The 25,019-nt window shown below is 35.9% G+C and overlaps 1 protein-coding gene across 1 annotated transcript in view; it reads right to left on the bottom strand.

The window, feature by feature from the left end:
- The window catches only part of LOC108716186 (CUB and sushi domain-containing protein 1-like), an 882,106-nt gene that overhangs the window by 222,184 nt on the left and 634,903 nt on the right, over nucleotides 1–25,019 (bottom strand). The window contains exons 16-20 of the mRNA XM_041563770.1: nucleotides 21,519–21,657; nucleotides 20,184–20,371; nucleotides 17,224–17,412; nucleotides 14,687–14,803; nucleotides 1,657–1,872 (exon numbers count right to left, since the gene is read on the bottom strand). Coding sequence (XP_041419704.1) covers nucleotides 1,657–1,872; nucleotides 14,687–14,803; nucleotides 17,224–17,412; nucleotides 20,184–20,371; nucleotides 21,519–21,657 — 849 coding nt within the window. The remainder of the gene's footprint in view (nucleotides 1–1,656; nucleotides 1,873–14,686; nucleotides 14,804–17,223; nucleotides 17,413–20,183; nucleotides 20,372–21,518; nucleotides 21,658–25,019) is intronic.

Below are 25,019 nucleotides of genomic sequence, written 5' to 3'. Positions count from 1 at the left end.
GCCCAATTGATTTTTAGACAAAAATAAATTAATAAGAGTAAGCAATGTTTTACTATAGAAATTGTAAAAATTCACGAATAAGTACCCTGTATGTTTTTACAAATACCATCTATTAAAAAAAGAACTGTACACAGAAACACTTTACTGATGCATAGCATAATAGAGAGAACAGTAAGATGACAGAGACCCAGCAAAGAAAGTAAATGGAAGGCAGATACAGCAGTAGCATTGGACAGCAGAAAGGACATTGTAGAAGGTAAAGAATTGAGTGGGCATCACCTTGTCAAAACAAGCCATCTAATAACCGCTGTTTTAATAGTAGCCACATTTTGAATCCATAAATGCAGCTAATGTTCACAGTATCCACAAATGTGCATCATGGGTGGGCCATGGGCATGAACTTACACACTTGCTTGCTATTCTTCTAGAACAAAACTAACCACTATAGCTTTCTTTAAAGGAAGCTCTATACTTACTACCAAATGGTCAAAATGTGATTATAAGGCTCTCTTGTTCACATGCAAGCTGTTCACTATGGCTTATGCAAAACAAAAGGTGCACCTGGCAAATTGGCACAGTGTGCAAGTATAGATGTATAGATATATGCATGGGGCAAATTTACTTACCTTCGAAGTTGCGCCAGCGTTGGCTTCGCCACACTTAGCCAGGCGTAGATTCGCCAGGGCAGTGCAAATTCACGATGTTGCGCACAAGTTACAGATCGTTTGCAAAGTTGCGCTAGCGATGTTACGATCAGCAGTTAAGAGTTACACTAGCGATGGCAAATTTGCATACGGTGTGCAGTTAAAGTACAATGGCCATATATACAGCAGCAAACACATTACACTACACAATGCCAGGGAACCTTAATAAATGTGTTCTAATGGCCTACACATGTGCCCACAGTATAGTTTAGGTGCCATATGTTATCAAATGTAGGGGGGAAGGAGGGTACCCTAAAAAAATGTTTTCACTTTTTCAGCCTATCACCCTAAAAAAAGTAAAAGACGCCAGCATTTTTTTTGGGACTTAGAAAAATAATGTTCAACTTTTTTCGGACCATCCCTATCTACTCTATTGCACTTCGCCTGGTCTAAGGTGGTGAAGTAAAGTCTGGCACAAGAGGTAATGTTCACGAAAATCCGAAACTTAATGAATTAGCGTAGTCCCTTCGCCAGAGCGCAACTTCGTCTGGCGTAAGGGTGTGAAGTAGCACTAGAGTAGGTCCACTTCGCTAGGGAATTTACGCCAGCACCCGTTAGTAAATCGGCGAAGTGGCAAAATGAAGTCACACTGGTGAATTTTCCCTAGCATTAGCCACTTCGCCCTTAGTAAATTTGCCCCATGGAATTCCCCTGTTTGTACTTCTACACTATTTTTCCTTCCTTGCACTGTATCTGTGAAAATCATATCATCTACAATATATGGGTTGCAGAGGTAATATAATGGGATGTTGTAACAAAATCTTGATCTTGGGATGCATTGCACAGAAACAAAACAACACCGCATCTGACTACAGTCATTCTTCAACTCCTGTAAGTAACATCAGTCTGGATTAATTATAGTTGTAACATAAATATTGTTTTCCCCAAGTGCCACATAGAGATCCATAACAATACATCTTACTTACTTTTAAGATGTTTCTATGTTTCTTACCAGAAAATGTAATGTTAAAGCCTTCATATGAAATTGAAAAATCTGATATAAATCGAAGCTGAGCTGTAAAATTCCCAAAAAGGCCAGCTTTTATGGTAGGGGGCAAGACTGACCCTGTCAGTCTTGCTACTGGATGAACAAAGCTGCCATCTTCTGTTATTAATAAATAGTCGTGGGAGCTTTCAAGGTGAAAGGTGTGAAATACCATCTGAACACCTGGAGGAGAATAAAGAGATTATGAAGCTAAAATACTTTATTTTCTTGTATTAATGTATACACACTATCCTTGAGTAGTGTGTTTGATTCCCACTAAATACTGCTTACAAAACATAGACATATCCTTTGTTTCAAGGGTAAGTCCAATTTCTTTGCACCAAAGCATACCAACACACCTTCAAGTAGTTCTTGAAAAAATGCGGTGTGTGCTATAAAAATTGTAATGTAATAGTCAGCTAATGAAGAATAATTTCTAATTTATTGATTTTCTTTCTATTTAACACTTTTATTAAATTTCCCATTAGCTTCTCCCTCACCATTTAGATTTCATTGAACAACTGCTACAAGGGCAAATGTAATAAAACATTTGCCCTTTCTAGTAATGCACACCTAGCCTTTATACCGAACATTAGTGGATTTCTGTAACCATTGATAAAAATATAGATAACATAAATAAATACAAAAATAATATAACTAAAACCAAAAATAAGTACTTTGTGTAATAAAACAATTGTTGTATGTTAATGTTATATAAACATCAGGGCAGAAAACAATAGCAAAGAGTCAGCAACACATTAGCATTGATGAGTTTTCTGAAAAGTAGACAATGAAAACAAATATTCTTGGTTAGTAAGGTTTACTGTGTTGGTTCAGATTATGTTACAAGTGCTGCCAGTTATTGCAGAGAGATAATGAGTGCAGCAGTTTTGCACTTCACCCCTCACAGAGAGAGAGAGGTTTAAGTTTGGCCCAACATATCCAGTATTTAATATTCTGCTCCAGTTGCAAGTTTTTCCTCCATGCCTTTATCCTTAACCATATCCTTCTGACCAATCACAGAATGGAAATAAGAGGTCCTAAAAGTGTAATGAATACTGCATGTGTCTTATTTTAATTCAAACCATGTTTTTTAGTACCGTATATACTCGTGTATAAGCCGACCCGCGTATAAGCCGAGGTACCTAATTTTACCTAGAAAAACTGGGTAAACTTATTGACTCGCGTATAAGCCTAGGCTGAGAAATGATGGACTGGGAGACTTGGCACTCTATTACTAAATACCCCCAGAGCTCACAAAAAGATGGCACAGCAGCAAGTACATGTATAATACCCCCAGATATCATAGCAGAATGGCACAGATTTAATGCCTGCACTGCTCTCTGGCTTTAACTAGAAAGTGGACCAGTAGCCAGCAAAATAACCCAGGGACAACTTAACAGGGGCACTGACTGACCGTATGGGTAGGAAAGTGGTGAGAAGCCTGCAGACTGCAGTGCTAATGTGATAGTAGCAGCTCCTTCCTTGCTTCCGTTTCTCCCGAGCTGAAAACCATTTGAGTGCTGCTGGCCAATCAGATGCACACACACAGCTGCTGGTAGCGCGCTTGCCTTCTCCCTGTCACAGCCGAAGTAATTTGATCCTGCAGCAGAGACTGTGACAAGGGAGGAGGAGCGGCAGCAAGGGAAGCTCTGAAAAGAAAAGTCTGCTGCAGAGAAGAAAAGCTCAGAGGGAGCGGGAGACAAAATCACTGCACTGCACTGTCTTTGATTCCCGGCAACGGAGCGTTTCAATAGGGGCCGCATTGATCTCCATCCCTGAATAGTACATCTCCTCTACTGTGCGCCGGTACTTACGTTAGGAAGCGCTGGATTAGGAGCCCCATCAGGGGTGCAGGGGGCACGGAGGAGCTCAATAAGCGCAGCCTGTTTTGCAGCCTTCTGCGTATGACTCGCGTATAAGCCGAGGTAGAGTTTTTCAGCAAATTTTGGGTGCTGAAAAACTCGGCTTATACACGAGTATATACGGTAATAGTTTTTATAGTTTATGAATAGTCATTTTAATAGTTGATTTAAATATATATACTGTATTTTAAAATATGTGTAGCATACAATGATTGGTTGAAGAAGATAGAGCAAGTACAAACAAGACTAAATAAAATTGCAAAACAGTACATACTTCAAAATGCAATAATTTGGCCTATGAGAAAACTGACATTTATAAAGGGGAACTAACTTACAAGCAGGATATAACTTGACTCTATGGAAAGCTATGGCCATGGGCTGGTCTATAATATAGTACTGTATATTGATCCTTTGCAGCCTTTGACATGGGGAGGGTTATTTACTAAAATCTGAATTTATTTCATTATTTTAATAAAAAAAAAAAAAAAACACAAGCAAACTCCTTACCCGATTTGATTTTATTTATTATTTAAAAAGCTTGAATTAATCGGTTTGGGGAAAAACATGACAAAATCATATGAGAAATCATGTACAATTTTTTTCTGGCTTTTCCTCAAATCGAAATGCCCAAATTGATAGAATGTTCGGGCTAAAACCCAGTGCAGACCCCAATAACTTCCAATTAGGATAGGGACATTTGCCATTGACTTATACACAACCTCTGCAGGTCTGAGATGGCAGATTTTTGGAATCAGGCATTTTGCTGCATCGGGCTTTAATAAATCTCGAAAAATCTGAGTTTTAAAAAAATACCACTAAAGATTCAAATTTTGCCCCAAAACAGCCTGACCAGTGTTTAGTTAATAATCCCCCTGATGTCTGATAGAACAATGGTGTCAGTGTTCAACACAAAATAACAGTGTTCATCTGTATATAAAGCAAAGGTCTAGCTGGACTATTTATACTTCAAACTCTCATTAGCTGCTTTAAGAACAGTTGCCTTTAATGTATAGTAAATATTAAAGGAGAAGGAAAGCTACGGAGGCATTTTATTGCCAATAGATTAGCTGCAATAGTGCAAGCTAGAATGCTAAATTTATTCTGTAGAATGTTTTACCATACCTGAATAATCAGCTCTAGAAACTCTCTGTTTGTTTAGGATAGGAGCTGCAGTATTAATGTGGTGTGACATCACTTCCTGCCTGAGTCTCTCCCTGCTCTGGGCTCAGATTACAGTAGAGAAGGGAGGGGAGGGGGAGAGGAGCAAACTGAGCATGCTCTTGCCCAGGGCAATGAGGTTTAAGCTGAAGGCAGGAAGTCTGATACAGAAGCCCATGTGTACACAATAGAAGGAAAGAAATGCAGTGTTTCTTTTGACAGGGGACTCAGAGCAACATTCCTTTGGGGATTTACTGGTATATTTAGATGGACCTTTCTGATAAGGCTTACTTAGTTTTAACCTTTCCTTCTCCTTTAAGGACAGTAAATATAAATGTGTACTGAATCTTTCATGTGTTAATGCACCTACGCATGTGCAAGCTCATTTACAAACTAACATGTCCTAGCATGTGCTTCTTTAGGTTAAGTGTGATTGTGAACAATAAATTCTGGTAATTAAATGTCTGGTAGGTGAACAATAATTTGGTAAGGACATTTGCATTAGCATAGATACCTTGTATTGCCAAGGTCAAACAGAATTAGAGAGACAGTATGAATAGCTGATCTGCTGTATTACAATTAAAATTCTGCACATGCCATACCTTCTCAGTGTTACTTTTGTATTCATTCTTTTAAGGCTTTGTACTGAATTAAACAAGATGTGAGCATTTGGTAAAAGATACAACACTGCATGATAACACTTAAATTGTTGTATTGTAAGTAGTGATGGGCGAATAAATTCGCCTGTCACGAATTCGCTGCGAATTTCCACATTTTGCTGCCGGCGAATAATTTTGCAAATCTCCCATAAAAAATGTGCTTCACCACTATTCGGACACCCATTGACTTTAACATCAGCATCAAAATCGACGCGAGTGACTTTTCGAACGCAAGCCTAAAATTGGATGTGGCCGCCAATTTTCGAGTTTCGTGATTGTTTCGAAAAATTTGTGACATTTTGCTAATTTTGCGGGAAATTTCTGAATTTTTCAACGAAACGAAATGGAAGAAATTCGCTCATCACTAATTGTAAGGTAGTAATTTTTCTTGGAAAAAATTAATTATGAATCTTGAAATAAATTAATCAGGATACATTTGCTTATATTAAATGGAAACTAAAGCCTTGATTAAACTTTATAATACTTTAAGGGCAACGCTGCAGTGACTTACGGGCAGTAACCCTTTATTACTTGAACTTGTTTCAATTAATTTATATATTCTATGTCTGTGTTTCATTTTTCACCTTCTTATGTTTTTTTGAGGTAGCTTTGGCAAGGCGGTCACCAACTCTGTAAACTGTTCTAAATGTATAAATTAGTTGATACATGTTTTATCTTTGTTGAGCAGAATGTCTGAGTTTCACTGAAAGAGATTACTCAGCTGCCACACTGAAACTACAAAGACAGGAATATTGGACTTTAAACTTTTGCAAAAATGGTAAATAATAAAATATGGAAAACTATTTAAAAAATGTAAAAGTATTTTTTTTCTGGTGAACAATCTGAAAACAGCTGATCGGAAAAAATGTTTGGAAGGTGAACAGCCCCCTTTAAATATGCCTTTGGGATCCTCTACAGAGATAAGTTGACATTGCTTTAATATAAGTGTCATGGGGTTACTGGAAGTGAGCTCCATACTTGACAGTACCAGGAAGCCGGGAGGCTGTAAGAATTATGGGTGAGTGATGAGGTTGGGCTTAGGTTCAGGAATTTGAAGGGGATCTTCCTCTTCCAGCCAGTACTCTTGGGAGCAGCATTCCACCTACCCCAATATATTATCTTGTGATAGTCTGAGTTTTGTCACAGCTAAAAGAGAACAGAGGGGGAATGCTTGCCAAGGGCCAGACTTTAGGTCCTGGCATAAAAGTCAAGTGTGGTTTAGTGGAGTTCTGTGAGTCTGGATACCGAAAGATATGGGTTTCAGTTGCCTGCCCTGCTTGCCCATCCAGTGGGGCTGTGGAGGTTGGATGGCATTGCAGGAAGCCTTTTATAGGGCAGAGTTTGTCAGGCATTCCTGTGTTAGGCAATGTTATCATGGTGTGAGTTGATGTGGCTATACATTCATTTTAAGTTTATATTATTCATATGTTTATTAATTAATTGTGGCCATTTATATCACAGTTTGGTGTGTTTCTTATGCTCTTCATGGTTTAAGTTGGATGGTGGTCAAGTTTAGAAGGGTAGGTCAAGCCAGACAGCTTGATGCTGTACCAGTCATAGAGCAACATAACAATTGTTTGTTTAATTTAACTATATTTCAAGCATCAGTGCAGCAGTGAATCTGAGACATAAAGCCTTGGAGAAAAACATCACCAATGATGTAGCCCAGTGCTGTCCAACTTCTGTGTTATCGAGGGTCAAAATTTTTCTGGCTTACATGGTGGAGGGCCGATAATGGAAGCTAGTGTTGACCATTCCCTATTTTTAAACCACACCCACTTTAAACCACATCCATGTTACCACAAGACTATGTCCACATTAATTTTGGTAGCACACCAAAAAACCAAATGGTTGGTGCTCACTGCAGGGATATCACTCATATTTGAAAAACGTTAAGTCATAATAAGACATACCCTTAAATCCATATACCTCCTCATCCCCTGTGGATAATATAGCACTACCAGTACATGATTAAACACCTTAAGGGGCCCCTAACAATAATTTATTTTCAAATGCTAACAACCCCCCAGAACAAACACCAGGCTTATGTTCCACAGGCAGAGTAGGGCACACACAGGCAGATTATGTCACACACAGGAAGAGCAGGGCACACACAGGCAGAGTAGGGTACACACAGGCAGAGCAGGGCCCACACAGGGAGCATAGGGTAGGCAGAACAGAGCAAGAGACAGGGAAACCCATCAGGACCACTGTAATATGTACACTGTGGGCAATTCCAGTCTGGGTCTCAGGTGTGAAAAGTACAGGGTTTTAGGATGTGAACAATAGAGATGTCACAACTGTAAACAATGCAGGGGATCAAAGGTGTGATCAATACAGGGGATAATTCTTAATTTGAGGTTTAAACAATTCAGGGGACATTTAATCTCTGTAATAATTCAATTTAAAGATAGCACATGGTAAGAAAACACAGCAGGTAGGTAGGGGGCCCACAAGGGGGGGTCGCCAGTTGGACAGCCCTGATTTAGCCCATAGCAACCAATCTGCAATTACATTTCAACAGTCACCTACAAGTTAGAAAACAAAAGCAAAGATATGATTGGTTGCTATGGGCCACATCACTGGTGATGTTTGTCTCCACTGTTTTTCACAGCATGATAAATATGCCCCATTGTTTGTTTTTGTTTGGGCAACAAAACACTTGGAATGCTTCCCACTGATTTATCCTGTTTGACTTGTGGGTAAGTAAATTGCCACTGAAATCAATAGACAGTGGGGGTCATTTATAAACATCACACAAGGCATATTGGTTCGCAAAGTGAATATATTTGCCCTGTGCATGTTATATTTATAAAGCTGAATAAGTGTGGTGCAAACTGAATTGCAAATTTTTTTTTCACAATGCAAATGTCTTTAAGAGCTTTTTAAATATGTCAAAAATTGCAAATTGTGAATATTTATGCACACACATTTGCTTTTTTGCGCACAACAACCTCACACATTGGGTGTGCATGCACAAACTCCCGTCTCATTTCTGCGTCATTTGAGAAAATTTATTTAGAATGCCAATTTGCAAAAACCGGAAAGACGAGCAGAGCAGTGCAATATATTAGCGTTCAGGAAAAAACATGGGCAATACAGCCATTTGCGAAAAAATATGTGCTGCGTGAACTTTATAAATGACCCCAGTGATTACAAGCATTTAGTTGCCTGCCCACATACATACATACAAAACTCTTACTTGGGCTAAAGATTGGCAATAATGATGAGCAAACTTTTTCGCCTAAAGACTCTAATAGATGAAAAAAATTGTCTCACGTCAAAAATTTGTCACACAATTTGTCAAGCATCAAAATATTTTTTGTTGCTCATAGACTTTAACGCATTTTGGAGAATTTTCACAGTTTTGCAAATTTTTGGTGAAGGGAAACATATAAGATTTGCCCATCACTTGTGACCAATTATTGAGTTTTATAATGAGATGAGAAGGAAGTATACCCAAATCTTGTGCAATTCCCTCCTAGATTTCTTTTTTTATTTGCAGCTTTAAATTCCTTTTTCATTTTAAAATAAAAAAGTAAACATATACTGTACATTTTTTACATTTAGTGAGTGTTAACTCATATTTGCCTAAACATTTGTATTTGCATATGACTATTCACTAAATGTGCAAAATCTTTTTATGGCTCGGCAGAATAAAATTATTTCAATAGAAATTTCTCAAAGGAGAGATTACTAATGTAATTGTTGAGTGCACATTTCTGCACAACCCTTGGCATCAAGGGATAGAATCCACTAATTAAGAAAATGTGACTGACTTGCTCGAAGACGAAGCTCAATATTTCTATTGAGAATAAGCTTTCCGCTTGCCTATTTTTTTCAAGTAAGTGATTTATTCAAACTTAAGGATGATTTGCAAAAAAAAGTTCAACTAAATCTATATTTCCACTCTCTATTTTTTATAAACAGCACCAACATAATAATTGTAAAAGCAAAGAATGTATTTCTCCAAGTTGTCATATTTATTCATAGATATGTACAACATTTCTAGCCTACTTCTTTAGTTAAACGTTAGTTCTCCTTTAAGTACCTGTAAATATAGAATATAGAATACAGAATATCTACTGCTTTTGGTTGCCAGATTACTGACTACTAGTGCAGTAGATTCTAATCTATAGCAGTTATAAGCAAAATATGGCAAACTGAAAAAGGGTGATTTTATTTTTTATAGGATTTTCTGCACAGGGAGCTATATATGAGCTTTATATGAGAATTGTGTTTATAATTATGTATAGAAGTTACTGTATGTTTCACTCTTGGGAGTTGAAATAAAATCTCTTGTTCACTTTCCAAATGAACACAAACATTTGTAGAACTCTTGCTTCATATAAACAATCAATAACTTCCATAAAACATCTCTTAGATATACTGTAGGAGTAGCCTTGTTTTACTCAGCAAAAAAATCATTTAAAATATTCATTGCTTTCAATTTCAACATTTGATTAAATGTATAATATTGTCATGTTAACCTGATTTATATAACATATCATCGTCAACATATTTGTCTTTTATTACTTTTTATATTCATCTGAAGTTTTAAGATACACAACACCATATGGATACATGCTTTCTTACTTTAAAAATGCTATAAATTATGCATGGGTTTTGTAAACCCACCCTCTTATAAATAGAATTTTATGTTTCAATAAAATGTAATCAAGTATAGGTGATTGCTAACCACATTAGAATATACTAGCTTGGTAGTAAAATGTAATTATGGCATTTCTGCTGTTTCAAAGCATCTGTGCTTCCCCATCAGTTAAAATGATTACAACTACTATTACAACACATGTTCAGATTGTTCCCCACTAATTTCAAAATTATGACTTAAAAAATGTAAATTAAAAGGAAAATGTGGAAGAAATGTGTCAAGTAAATGGTTTGGTGGCTTACAACAGATTGTTACTTTAAAACTTAGCATTTGAAAATACATCCATCATCTCTGGCAAATAGAGATAATTTGAGGGAAGGGAGGTGGTTGTACAAATGATGATCTAATTATCTACCATGCAAAGACAAACCAAAGAAGGGGGGCACCAAATCAAAAAAATTCAAGAAAGGAAGCAAGGAAGGAAAACCATTAGGAATATTTAATTTAAGCAGTACAAAATTATCAGATTCTGAACAGAATGTATTGAGTAAGGGACTAACGTTTGCACCCACGAATCGGCTTAATGGGTTTGACCTATTCGTGGATGCAGAAAAACATATTAGAAAACTGAGATTGAAGAGAGCCTTCAAAAACAGTGAGATTATAAATAGAAACCCCCTTACACAAAACATACAAGAAGAACCCCGATACTACCATACAGGTTTAAAAAGGAAGTCAGAATACATCCCAAAGGATGAAAAGGGCCCCTATATCCAAATGTATGAAGAGTTGGTAAAAAAAGATCTAAATAGGCTGCAAAAAAAGTGGGCAAAAAAACCAATGAAACATAACATTACAAAAAAAGAAAAAGAAGCCCTAAAGGGACTACAGGATAACAGTAACATCACTATCAAGCCGGCGGACAAGGGGGGCGGTTTGGTAGTGATGGACACAGGAAATTATAAAACAATGTGTCTAAATCTAATCACAGATAATAACACATACCGACTACTACCGGGGGACCCCACAGATACTTTCAACAAAAAATAAAAACATTAATTGATAAGGCAGCACAAGAAGAGATCCTGGATCAGAAGGAGAAGGAATATCTATATATGAAAAACCCCAAGATCCCGGTTCTCTACTGTCTGCCGAAAATACACAAAGATATAAAAATCCGCCAGGCAGACCGATTGTGTCTGGTATCAATTCAATTTCATGCAATATGTCAGAATATGTAGATAAAATACTACAAAACTATGTAGTTAGCCTGCCCAGCTATTTAAAAGATTCAACTCAAGTAATCAGAGACTTACAAAAAGTAAAATTAAAGCAAGAAACCTTTTTGTGCACCTTGGATGTCAAATCATTGTACACCTCAATTCAACATGAATTGGGAATAAGAGCAGTATCACACTATTTGGAAAAAGACCAATCCATGCCAACAAATCAAAAGGAATTCATAATAGAGGCTATTACATATATATTAAACCATAACTATTTTTGGTTCGAGGATAAGTATTATTTGCAGGTGTGGGGCACCGCCATGGGAACGAGATTCGCCCCCAGCTATGCAAATTTGTTCCTGGGATACTGGGAGCAACATAATATAACACCTAAGCTTGGGGGCGATCTCGTCCTATGGCGACGCTTCATAGATGACATAGTCTTTTTGTGGCAGGGAACCGAAGCAGAAATGCTAAAATTTGTCAATGATTTAAATAAAAATGATCAGAATCTGGAATTCACCTCCACTTACAGCCAGGAAACAATACATTTCTTAGACCTAGAAATAAGAAAGAACAAAAATAATGACTTCTTAGATTTTAAAACCTATTTTAAGAAGGTGGATGTCTGCAATTATGTATTAAGCACTAGCAATCATAACCCTATATGGCTAAAAAACATCCCATATGGACAATTTTGCCGCTTAAAGAAAAATTGTTCTAGCCCAATAGAGTTAGAAACCCAACTGAACCATGTGTCAGAGCGGTTCAAACAAAGAGGGTATAAAAATAAAATCATCCAAAATGCAAGGAAACGAGTAAAAGAAATAGATAGAGCAGACTTAATAAAAGAAAAGATAAAAAAGGAAACAACCAATGAACAACTGGGCCTATCATTTATTACTTCATATACCCCAGGGGCCCAAGAAATAAAAAAGATTTTGAATCGACACTGGAATATCCTAGAAGGAGATGAACTCCTAAAAGGAAAAATTCCTCAAAAACCCAAAGTCATATACAAAAGAGCAAACAACCTAGGCCAAATGATAGTGCGTAACTTCATCCCCACAGAGAGAACACAAACCAAAAAGCAAAAAGATGAATGGAAAGGTTTTTTTCCCTGTGCACTTTGCAAAGCCTGTAGGTACGGAAGGAAAGGGACGCAATTTACATCAAATGTTACAAAAAAGCAATATAATATTGAACAGTGCATTAAATGCACAACACAAAATGTGATATACTGCCTAGAATGTCCTTGTGGCCTCCAATACATTGGGAAAACCAATAGGAAATTAAGGGAAAGAATTAATGAACACGTAAGAAATATAGAGAAGGGAATCACGAATCACAGTGTGTCAAAACACTTTAAAGATTATCACAATCAGAAAGCCAAAGATTTAAAATTTTGGGGTATAAGTATAGTACAGAAAGAATGGAGAGGAGGGGATTTAACAAAGAAAACATTACAAGAAGAAAGCAGATGGATTTATAAAATGCACACTTTTATACCACAGGGGTTAAATATAGATATAAACCTAAGAGCCTTTTTATAAACACAAAACACAATTCAGCTTTACTTATGGACATATCATAAGGCAATAGCTGTAAAGTTTTTTCCACACAGATAGGAAATAGAAAGATAAAGGAATAGCACAAGGTAACTATATATATGGAATATAAGAAAAGAATTTGTTAATTTAAAACATTGTCTTTACAAAAAATAAGGGAAAACTACATTTCCCATGATCCCCCGTAATTCATTGTATGTATATGTTGTTAAAAAAGCATGTACCCCTGCACATGTATATTTGTTGTATTGAATAGGCTACAAACAAGTGGATAGGATGTGAGGCCATTGAAGTTTAAATTGTATGTAGTATTAAGGGGAGAGAGGCTGTCCCTACTGTAATACACTGAAAGAAGGAAAACCGGGGATTTCATGCGCCAAACAGGAAGTGAATGCGCTGGAACGCATCAATTGGAACGCATAAACCGGAAGTGACGGCGGAAACCAGGCGAGCGCGCCAGAATGAGTTTTAAAAAGCAGCAGAGCAAACATTAATGGAAACTACGCCTCTGAGGAAGCTGACCACGTACAGCGAAACGCGTTAGGCACAATTTGGGGGATACCAGAGCCCAGAAGCAAGGCACCACGAGGGAGTCTGGCAGTGAGTAAGCAGAACTACTACTCGCAACCCCATATGGACTTTTTATTGGACTGAATGCGCAAAACCCTGTCAGGGTAAATGTGAGTGTAATTTTTAATTGATTTTAAGTTGTTTTTAATAAAACGGTATTACACTATCACTGGTTTTTATCTCTGGCATTGGAACCTGGAAGGAATATCGTGACCCAAAGGAGGGACTAGAAAAGAGCTTTCTGTTACATGCATAACACCACTGCTGTGGTTTGTAAGTAGGCATTTTTATAGAAGGTGGAAGCACTCCTGGAGTATATTTAACTCTTCGCAGGGAAGCCATCATCTTCCTATCACCTCTATTGTTACCCTATCACCCCCCCCCCCCACTAACAGCTATCTAAGGGAAAAAGGGGAGAAAACACGGACTTAATACTAAGTGCATGCACAGGGTGATATTACCTATTTGGAACGTATTACGCTATGCTTGTTTTTAATTTCTGTTGCCACAGGCGCTGATCTCTTCTCTTATATATATCCCTCTGGGAACATATATACGCTTGGTTTTAAAGACAAACCATGGAGTAACTTCCCTGGATTGTCCTGTTTAGCTCAAAAAATAGCAAATTACATAGAATTTTTGTGTTTAAAAAAAGCAAATAAAATATGTTCAGCACAAGCATTGTGTTAAAAAGAGTTTGCAATGCCCTTATAAAATATTGAAAATATTAAAATATTCCCCCTTAGCTCACAGAAGAATGCAAAGCTAGTAATGAAACCAAGTGGTTGTATTAGGAATAATGGGCTCCCATGAAACCTAATGCTAAATGTCAAATAATGGCATTTTTCTAGATGGGCAAATGCCATTTGGTTATTTATAAAGCTGGATTTTAGAAAAGAACCATCATAGAGGAGATACATTTGTTTTAGCACAACAAGATATGCTGGTTTTGTAACTGGTAAATGTGCAGTTTCAGTCCATATTGTAAGGTAGGATATATAAGGAAATCATTTTGTAGAGATTTTCTTTATGTCTTGTTGAATTGATTTACTCTATAATAAAGATAAACAGATAATTTAATAACAACAATAATAATAACAATAGCACATAACTGCATTTTTGTTTTGAGTAAATTAGTGTTTGCCTGGGAATAGATATAACCCTTAAAACAAAGAATATAGAAAGATGTTCTGCTATTTTATTGTTCACCAATAAAAGAATATAACAAAACACAGTTTTAAATATCAGCCATATATATGGGATGTGCAAATTAACATTTAATTAAACATTCAACATTATTATACTGAACTTTACTGAAAATTTGTGAAATATATTTTACCTTTTCCGTGTGACACCTCAATTGTCCAAGTGCAATTTAGAGAGTTGGGATAAAAGTCTGGAAACCCTGGAGACAAAATTGTACCTGTCCTTCCATGAATGTAACCACCACACAAAGCTGAAATCAGAGAAAAACAAAACACATTATAATTTGTAACTCACTGAGGCATTTCATAGTCAGAACATTACTTGAGATTGGGGGCAATGTCTACTTTTCTGTGTATATGCAATCAATACAATTTGAGCTGACAACAAATAGAGAGGCTGCCAATATCTTGTCAGTTACCTTCAATTTGCTTACATGTGTTCACCATCTTCATCAGATTATGTATAATTATTACTTCAGCAGTGTGGGGATTTCTGAAGAAAGCAGATATTTTTGGGCCATGAAGAGAGTCTACTACTCCACAGGTATAAAACAATAACATTTTGTACTTTATTCTTCTCTCTCATATCCAGATGATTGTCCTTAGGCATATGTGATGTCTGTGCAAACTTGATATGCCCTTTGCACTTTGCTGATTTTTAATCTGATGATTTTTTGTTCAAATCACTCCATCACCACCCTCACTTCACACACTATATATATATATATATATATATATATATATATATATATATATATATATATATATATATATATATATATATATATATATATATACTTTTTATTTGAGTCACATATTTTACATATGGCATTGGCATGCACAAATAAAACCCAAGCCTTTATTCATTTAGGTAAAGAAAAATTAAACAATTAAGCCTCTTATTTTCTGCAATACTAGAAAATATATACTACTCTTTACAATGTGCTGCATGTCCAAAGCAACAGAGCCACTCAATTGTTCCATCTCATTATAACACTGCCTTTGAAAGTGTTGTGCTGCTTCTTATGTTTAAGTATATTGTAAATTTGCAACCAAAAAATTATTAGGAACATGTGCACTCGGTTAACTTTTAAACTTTTAAATCATCTAGCAAAATAATTGGGCTGTATCAGTTACAATAGCATATTTCTATTACACATTTATATTAATATTTGGCATGAACCTATATAGCTCACAGCTTATAGCAAATATATTTTATTAATCACTTTACAATCATTATAAAAACTCAGTGTGCAAAACTATTTTCACCTTTATTACGATGCTACATCCAGTAACTGAATGCTTGATTAATGAGCAGTTTCATATAACACTGTAGGCTTTCCAATTAGCATGTACCTGCATTGGATTTACCAATAGGTGGCTATTAAATTATTAAAATGTGATAAACAGCCTGGATTATAACCATAATTTCCCAAAATAAAATGTATATTTTTAGCTTGATATCTGTATTGTTTAATAAGCTAGAATAATGCAATTTTCCCAGTGGAGGTGCATAGTTGAAAAGCAGGCTTAACTACCTTGTTGAATTATTCATTAAAATGGGTATTCTTTATTTATGAAGTATGCGCATAAACATTCAGTGCATATGAAAAATCACAAAGTGGTCCCTTGGCCAAAGAAATTTTTGTTCATATATATATTTTTTTAATTTCTTCAAATATATTCAGTAAAATAATTCAAGTGAATGCAACAGGGAGATCTTTTTTGAACTATACAGATACAATTGCGATGTGGGAAGAAATATTTAGCTTTCAGATAAAAATTATATCTCAAAGCACACCTTTGTGATGGTTCTGTAGAAAGCATCATTTACTTAATGTCACAAAATCTTCTTAGCTTATGTATTCTTATTGCAGTAAAAACTTAGACAATGTTAGAAAACGTAGATACTAACCTATGAGTGAATATGAATATTGATTTAATATACAGAATTTCTGAAAATACAATTGGTTGCAAAAGACTTACTCTTTGAATGCTAGTGTTTTCAAGTAATGATTCCAACACACTGGGGCAGATTTACATAGGGTCGAATATCGAGGGTTAATTAACCCTCGATATTCGACCATCTAAGTTAAATCCTTTGACTTCAAATATCGAAGTTGAAGGATTTAGCGCAAATAGTTCGATCGAACGAAAAATTGTTCGATCGAACAATTAAATCCTTCGAAACGTTCGATTAGAAGGATTTTAATCCATCGATCGAACGATTTTTCTTCGACCTAAAAAACATTAAAAAGCCAATTGGGACCTTCCCCATAGGCTAACATTGCACTTCGGTAGGTTTTAAGTGGCGAAGTAGGGGGTAGATTTTTTTTTTTAAAGAGACAGTACTTCGACTATCGAATGGTCGAATAGTCGAACGATTTTTAGTTCGAATCGTTCGAATCGTTCGATTCGAAGTCGTAGTCGAAGGTCGAAAAACTAATCGAAATTTGAAGTTTTTTTTTTATTCTATTCCTTCACTCGAGCTAAGTAAATGGGCCCCACTGTGTTGTGGCAGTTATTGGCACGTTTGCTAATTTTTTTACAAATGTAAGTCTGGTTTGTTCAAATCCTGGCAATATGTTGCTATTCAACAAGGAAACATTATTCTCCACAATATCACAATATAATTATTACAATCATGTTAAGGGGTCATAAGAGCTCTTACCGTCACAACTGGGCAATGCATGATTCCATTGATGATTCCTTTCGCAAATCAATGGGTCATCATCACTTAGTATATACCCAGGATCACAAGTGAAGGAAACTGCTGACCCAATGCCAAAATATTTACCATGTCGGTGACCATTAACTGGGATGCCTGGATCAAGGCAGGAGTCAGATTCCAGTGTAATACCTGAAGCCAGAAAAATTACTTTAGTAGACTCAGTGGCTTTATGTACTGTAGATGAACATTAGGTTTCAGTAATTTTTAAAATCTAAAGATAAAATGATTAATTGGCAACATCAAATTGTAAATCAGATGCGATCTGTTCAAAAGGAAACTAGGCTGAATAATCTTGAAATATATTATACAGCTGTAAACTGTAAATGTAAGTATTACATTCTGAGAATATCTATATTTAGAAATTAAACACACCACTCTGTTATACAAAGAAAAAGAAAAATGCCTTACATGCAAGTACACTGAACAGAAGACATTTAATGGGATTCCTTTTGTCAAGTCCTACAAATTAAACAACCACATTCTGCCTAGTTAAGGATTTAAGTGTCATAGGTCATTAAATATCAGGGTGCCAATGCCATATAATCTATATTTTGGGATTGCATATAACCATATGAAAAAAATCAAGTTGCTTTGGAATGCATGGTATTCTAGTTGCTGTCAACACTGTTGATCTCAAGGTGTTAATGGATTGTCCACACACAGATGAGAAAACTACCACTAATAAATGTATAAAAAAAATCATAAAGAAATGTTTTGTGATTCCTGAGTGACCACTTCCTGTCTCTTCCAATGTTTACTGTATATAGAGCATTTCCTGTTCTTTTGAACAGGAAGCAATGCCAGGCTTGTAAGGGTGTGTTGACCACCACTATGGGGGTCGAAATTCTTGAGCTGTAAAAGTAATTAAAGCAAAGAAACAATAAACTAGTATACTTTTAATCATAGCTTACATATACAGTATACACAGTACAGTATAAATAGGCATTTTTAAAATCTTTTTATGGAATTGACTATGTATTATAGCTATTCGTTTGTTTATATAAAATATTAGTTTGCCCATAGAAAGGTTAACTAGATATGTTGTGGTCAATAATCATGTAAGTCCTCTGACTTTTGTTCTGCATTGTAATGAGCACTAATGTTAGATGTTATTATATGAATTATTTTAAGTTAATCACTATGTTTGTAAAATAGGTTTATGGTCCACTGAGTAAAATAATTAATGGAACACAGGGAAGAAGTGATGATGGTTTGATTAAATTATATTTGTCATTGTTTTAAAACAATGCAAGATAAATAAATGTTGAATTTCATTGACCATTGCAAAGGGACTGCCAAGACTGCCAAGCATTTCACCACTTTTGTTCTTTCCATTGCTCTTTTTGGTGAACTTAATCTGCTGGTCAAATAATTTATCTGATAGTATTATTCAAGGCCATTTGGTCACTTTAGCCACCATACTCCCAACATGACCTAGCACAGTGCCTTGTGGGAGCTCAGACTAATCTGTATTGTTATTATTGACATATTTGTATATGGATTCAAGATGAATAAAGCATAACATTTTTCAATTAATCATAATTTACATTAATTGTAAGATAACATTTAACACTGGCATCAAAATATCTTACCTATTGCTATAAATCTTTACTGTAGACATAAAGGTAATCTAAAATATACTGTAACACTACCTGGTTAATTAAGTTCAGCATCTGACTTTTTTTTTTGGTCTAATAATTGTTTTATCTATTCTTGAATTATTTGAGTTTTTAGGCAAACCCCTCCAAAAAAACTTGAACATCTTGCAGGCTATTAACATCTTGAAATGGTTCAAAGGATCTCTACCATTGACTTCTACATGACCACAACAGGTTTTAGATGGTGTATTTTTGGATCAAGCTATTTCCAGGGTCGTAATATAATAAACCTCAAAAAATTTGAGTTTTTTCAAAATACAAGTTTTTTTTAACCGAATAATGTGAACTTCAACTTGACAACTCAAATTTTCATGGAAAACACAACTCAAACCTTAATAAATATCCCTCCTTAACCTTCAAAATTTTCTGTCAAAATTTACTTGCTAGTAAAAGACTTGATAACAATGAGCGAATACTCTAATCATACAAATTTTTCAAATTTGACACAGAATCGTTTGATTTTTTTCGGGTTATCACCTGAAAACCCAACATTTTTGGGATTATCAGACAAAACCAAGCTCAGATCATGATATCTTCAAATTGTAAAAGGACATCTGCCATTGACTTCTACATGACCTCATCAGGTTTGAGATTGTCTGATTTTTGGATTCAAATTTTTATTGAAAAATTTGAGGTTTTTTTAACAAAAAAATTTGCATTTTCCCCCAAAAAACCTTGACCAGAAAAAATCAAGCTTTCGTAAGTAACGCCCTTGCTGTCACACATTTATCTAAAATCTAGAAGGTCAATCATAGGGTTTGGAAGTGCATCATATACTATCCTTAACTGGCCATCATCAAAGCAAAGAATAAGCATTGACCTATATTTATTATCATTCACTTAACTTTGTATATGGGAAGATTAAGGGCATTCCAAAAATGGTGTGACTTTGAACCCCGTGTTTATAATTGCCTCTGGGTCTTTACTTTAAATGACATTTTACTAAAACAAGATTGTTTTGGTTTTGGGTTATCATGGCTTACATTGAACTTCAGCTTCCAGCATCATTTAACGGAAGGAAGGTCCTGCTTTAAACATTGCAATGAGACCACCCTTCTCCTTTTGTGTTAAGCTGCACCTGCATTTCATTGTGATGGCCAATTCAAACTCAGATATTATAAGTTATAATAACAACTTAAAAAATACATGTCACATTTTCTTTAATGTATAGCATGACCAACTCATCTTCACACAGGCATACAGTTCTACATTTCATTATTTCATATTGAAAACCAGTCTTACTTTCATAACGAATTAGAAAGCCCACACTGGATCGACTATTGTCTGTGGTAAATAAAAGGTACATGTAATTTCCTGTACTCATAAGAAATTGTGGTGCTTGAGTTCCATGGTACTCTCCAAGTAGTGGTGAGGAGTTGGCTGGGCCATCTCGTACCTCCAGAATATCGTAATTAACTTCAGTTTGAAATCTAAATTGAAAAAAAAGTTAGCCATTTGAGAAAAAGATATAGAAGAACCTTGATGAGTAAACAACTGTACATTTGATTAGAAATTAGCTGGAAACATCAGCAGAACACCAAGGAGAAAAGTGTCTGTTCATTGTTTCATTTTACATGACTGATATTTGAGCAATTATATTCCTCATTTTAATAATAATTACAATGATTATTACACTGCCTTATTCCAAATATAGTTGTAGTCTTAATTGTGCACTATGATAATTTCATATAACAAGTCCTGGAATTCACTGTATTACCAAACTGTAGTTTACTGATAGAGTTAACATGTTTTTTTTTTTCTTTCAAATGTCATTTTTTCCTGAAACCTTACATTAACAATTTTATGCTTCTTGAATCTTTTAGGGCTTAGATTTATGACAGATGATGAAGCATGAAATCATTCTCTACTGGCTATATTTTTTACCAGAGAGCAGAAACCCTCTCATGATACAGCATAATCCTGTTCATTGAATACAGTACAGATTTGTCTGTAGAGATGTTAACCTTCTGAACTAAGAAAATCAGAATATCATATGGTCTTTTACTCAATAGAGTTTACCCAAAAAGATGTGAACATTTTAAAGTATTTGACTTGTCAATACTGTTTACTTGAAACACAAAGAACTATGATGTGAATTGGACCCTGAAGCAATTTGCATTTAAAGAAGATCTGTTGCGTGCTTATTGTGTGTGAATGTTCTTTGCTAAATCAGTGTATTATGAGGAAAATAAGTAGACAATTTTAAATGTAACATTCATTTTATCAATAAACACTATTATACCATTTTTATACACAATGCATGCCTGGGGTCAGTCCTAACACCACTGTTAAAAATACCAACCTGGATCTTATAATGGTGATATTAAGCCTACAGCAAAAGATCCAAGTGCAAGTAGAGATCAGGCAAAGCCAAGGATTGCCAGCAAGCAATGTGTTGGATAAGTGCTATGATGATTTCAGAAATGTGATTTCATCCTTATACTGTAAAATATACTAAACACTTTGCTTTATGCTGTTGTTTATTTATATCCATTATGTATCTAAACTGCTTTTAGCAGCTTTTTTTTTCCTCATAAACACGCATTTGTCACAATATGCAGTTTACTTTATATTTACCTCTCAAAACTTATTTTAACAGCATGTCCATTTCTTGCTTCAATCACCCATTCACAGTTCAATGAATCTTTGTAAAACCCAGGCCAGCCTGGAGGTAAGATGATCCCACTTGATGCTGTCAAATGTCCTCCACACGGTGCTGAGGGATAGAAATACAATGAAAGGTTAACTCGTTTTCTATTTTATGTAAAACCTCATTAGAGAAAAGACTGGCCCTATCAAATCAATCTTGCTATTTCAAGTATTTCCATAAAATCAGGACAGACTACATTTACCATGTTTCCCTAATCTCCTGTCAAATATGTGTTTAAGATTTTACACCATGCATTTGTAGGGTAATTATTCATTAACACCTTAGAAAGTTGAATATATTTGAGGGAAACAAAACTGTTGAGTGTCAAATTGATTTTGTAATCCCCTCAGAAGCCCTTTTCCATGTATGCTAACAAGATGCCGTCATTTGTATTATATACAGTAAAGAGGTGTTTGCTTGAAGGGAACAAAAAAACACAAAAGGGATTTGGATCAATTTAAAGAAAAAGCCGTTGCCATAAATATTTAAGAACACAACTGGTAGAATTAAAGTTAATATTCCGGGAACTTGGATTATTAATATGAATTGCAGTGATCTTTATTGAATACTCAAATTCAATAAATGTTTTGCTTTCATTACTAAAGAACAAAACATTGCTCAGGAGGAGGAAAATTGTATCTATTTATGTACAGTATATCTGCTCTATAGAGATGTCGCGAACTGTTCGCCGGCGAACTTGTTCGCGCGAACATCGGGTGTTCGCGCTCGCCGGAAGTTCGCGAACGTCGCGCGACGTTCGCCATTTTGGGTTCGCCATTGTTGGCGCTTTTTTTTGCCCTCTCACCCCAGACCAGCAGGTACATGGCAGCCAATCAGGAAGCTCTCCCCTGGACCACTCCCCTTCCCTATAAAAACGGAAGCCCTGCAGCGTTTTTTCACTCTGCCTGTGTGTGCTGAAGAGATAGTGTAGGGAGAGAGCTGCTGCCTGTTAGTGATTTCAGGGACAGTTGAAAGTTTGCTGGCTAGTAATCGTTTTGATACTGCTCTGTTATTGGAGGGACAGAAGTCTGCAGGGGTTTGAGGGACATTTAAGCTTAGGTAGCTTTGCTGGCTAGTAATCTACCTTCTACTGCAGTGCTCTGTATGTAGCTGCTGTGGGCAGCTGTCCTGCTTCTGATCTCATCTGCTGACTGCTGCAATAACAGTAGTCCTTGTAAGGACTGCTTTTATTTATTTTTTTGTTGTTTTACTACTACTACTACTACTACTATAAGAGCCCAGTGCTATTAGTCTAGCAGTGTTGGGGAGTGGGACTGGTGTGCTAATCTGCTGCTCCTAGTAGTTCAGCAGCACCAACTTTAATTTTTTTTTTTAATATTCATTTTTTTTTTATTTTACTTTTTTTTATTTTACTACCGCTGTAGTAGTGTATAAGTTGACCTTTTAGGCATTATTTGCCCTGTAGGCATTTTTTGCCCAGTGTGTTATTCAACCAACTGCCATCTAGCTGTGTGACCTTGTTCACATTCTGTCTAAATATCCATAATATTACCGTCTCCAGAAAAAACACCGGAGTGACTTTTTTCAAGCAGCCATAATATATTTTACGTAATCCGTATCCACCGCTGTAGTAGTGTATACGTTGACCTTGTAGGCATTATTTGCACAGTGTTTTCTTCAACCCGCCATCTAGCTGTGTGAGCTTGTTCACATTTTGTCTAAATATTGATAATATTATCGTCTCTAGAAAAACCACTTGAGTTACTTTTTTTCAAGCAGCATTCATATATTTTACGTAATCCGTATCCACCGCTGTAGTAGTGTATACGTTGACCTTGTAGGCATTATTTGCACAGTGTTTTCTTCAACCCGCCATCTAGCTGTGTGAGCTTGTTCACATTTTGTCTAAATATTGATAATATTATCGTCTCTAGAAAAACCACTTGAGTTACTTTTTTTCAAGCAGCATTCATATATTTTACGTAATCCGTATCCACCGCTGTAGTAGTGTATACGTTGACCTTGTAGGCATTATTTGCACACTGTTTTCTTCAACCCGCCATCTAGCTGTGTGAGCTTGTTCACATTTTGTCTAAATATTGATAATATTATCGTCTCTAGAAAAACCACTTGAGTTACTTTTTTTCAAGCAGCATTCATATATTTTACGTAATCCGTATCCACCGCTGTAGTAGTGTATACGTTGACCTTGTAGGCATTATTTGCACAGTGTTTTCTTCAACCCGCCATCTAGCTGTGTGAGCTTGTTCACATTTTGTCTAAATATTGATAATATTATCGTCTCTAGAAAAACCACTTGAGTTACTTTTTTTCAAGCAGCATTCATATATTTTACGTAATCCGTATCCACCGCTGTAGTAGTGTATACGTTGACCTTGTAGGCATTGTTTGCCCAGTTTTTTTGGCCGCAGCCACTGAAGCACAGAGGCCAGAAAAAATATGCCATATAAATGCTGAAAATAGTCATTTTTTGCCATACGTTGACTCAACGTATATGGCAAAAAATGACTATTTTCAGCATTTATATGGCATATTTTTTCTGGCAACTGTGCTTCAGTGGCTGCGACCAAAAAAACTGGGCAAACAATGCCTACAAGGTCAACGTATGGCAAAAAATGACTATTTTCAGCATTTATATGGCATATTTTTTCTGGCAACTGTGCTTCAGTGGCTGCAACCAAAAAAATTTATATTTTCAGCATTTATATGGCATAATTTTTCTGGCAACTGTGCTTCAGTGGCTGCGACCAAAAAAATGACTATTTTCAGCATTTATATGGCATATTTTTTCTGGCCTCTGTGCTTCAGTGGCTGCGGCCAAAAAAACTGGGCAAACAATGCCTACAAGGTCAACGACGTTGACCTTGTAGGCATTGTTTGCCCAGTTTTTTTGGCCGCAGCCACTGAAGCACAGAGGCCAGAAAAAATATGCCATATAAATGCTGAAAATAGTCATTTTTTGCCATACGTTGACTCAACGTATATGGCAAAAAATTACTATTTTCAGCATTTATATGGCATATTTTTTCTGGCAACTGTGCTTCAGTGGCTGCGACCAAAAAAACTGGGCAAACAATGCCTACAAGGTCAACGTATGGCAAAAAATGACTATTTTCAGCATTTATATGGCATATTTTTTCTGGCAACTGTGCTTCAGTGGCTGCAACCAAAAAAACTGGGCAAACAATGTCTACAAGGTCAACGTATGGCGAAAAATTACTATTTTCAGCATTTATATGGCATATTTTTTCTGGCAACTGTGCTTCAGTGGCTGCGTCCAAAAAAACTGGGCAAACAATGCCTACAAGGTCAACGTATGGCAGTTGTTTAAAGAGAACAGTAGATTACTAGCCAGCAAAGCTACCTAAGCTAAAATGTCCCTCAAATCCCTGCAGACTTCTGTCCCTCCAATACAGAGCAGTATCAAGCAGATTACTAGCCAGCAA

Source organism: Xenopus laevis, chromosome 5L, assembly GCF_017654675.1.
Source record: "Xenopus laevis strain J_2021 chromosome 5L, Xenopus_laevis_v10.1, whole genome shotgun sequence".
NCBI classification, from domain to species: domain Eukaryota; kingdom Metazoa; phylum Chordata; class Amphibia; order Anura; family Pipidae; genus Xenopus; species Xenopus laevis.
The sequence above is the reverse complement of the archived record's forward strand: the minus strand, read 5'-3'. Positions and strand labels throughout refer to the sequence as shown.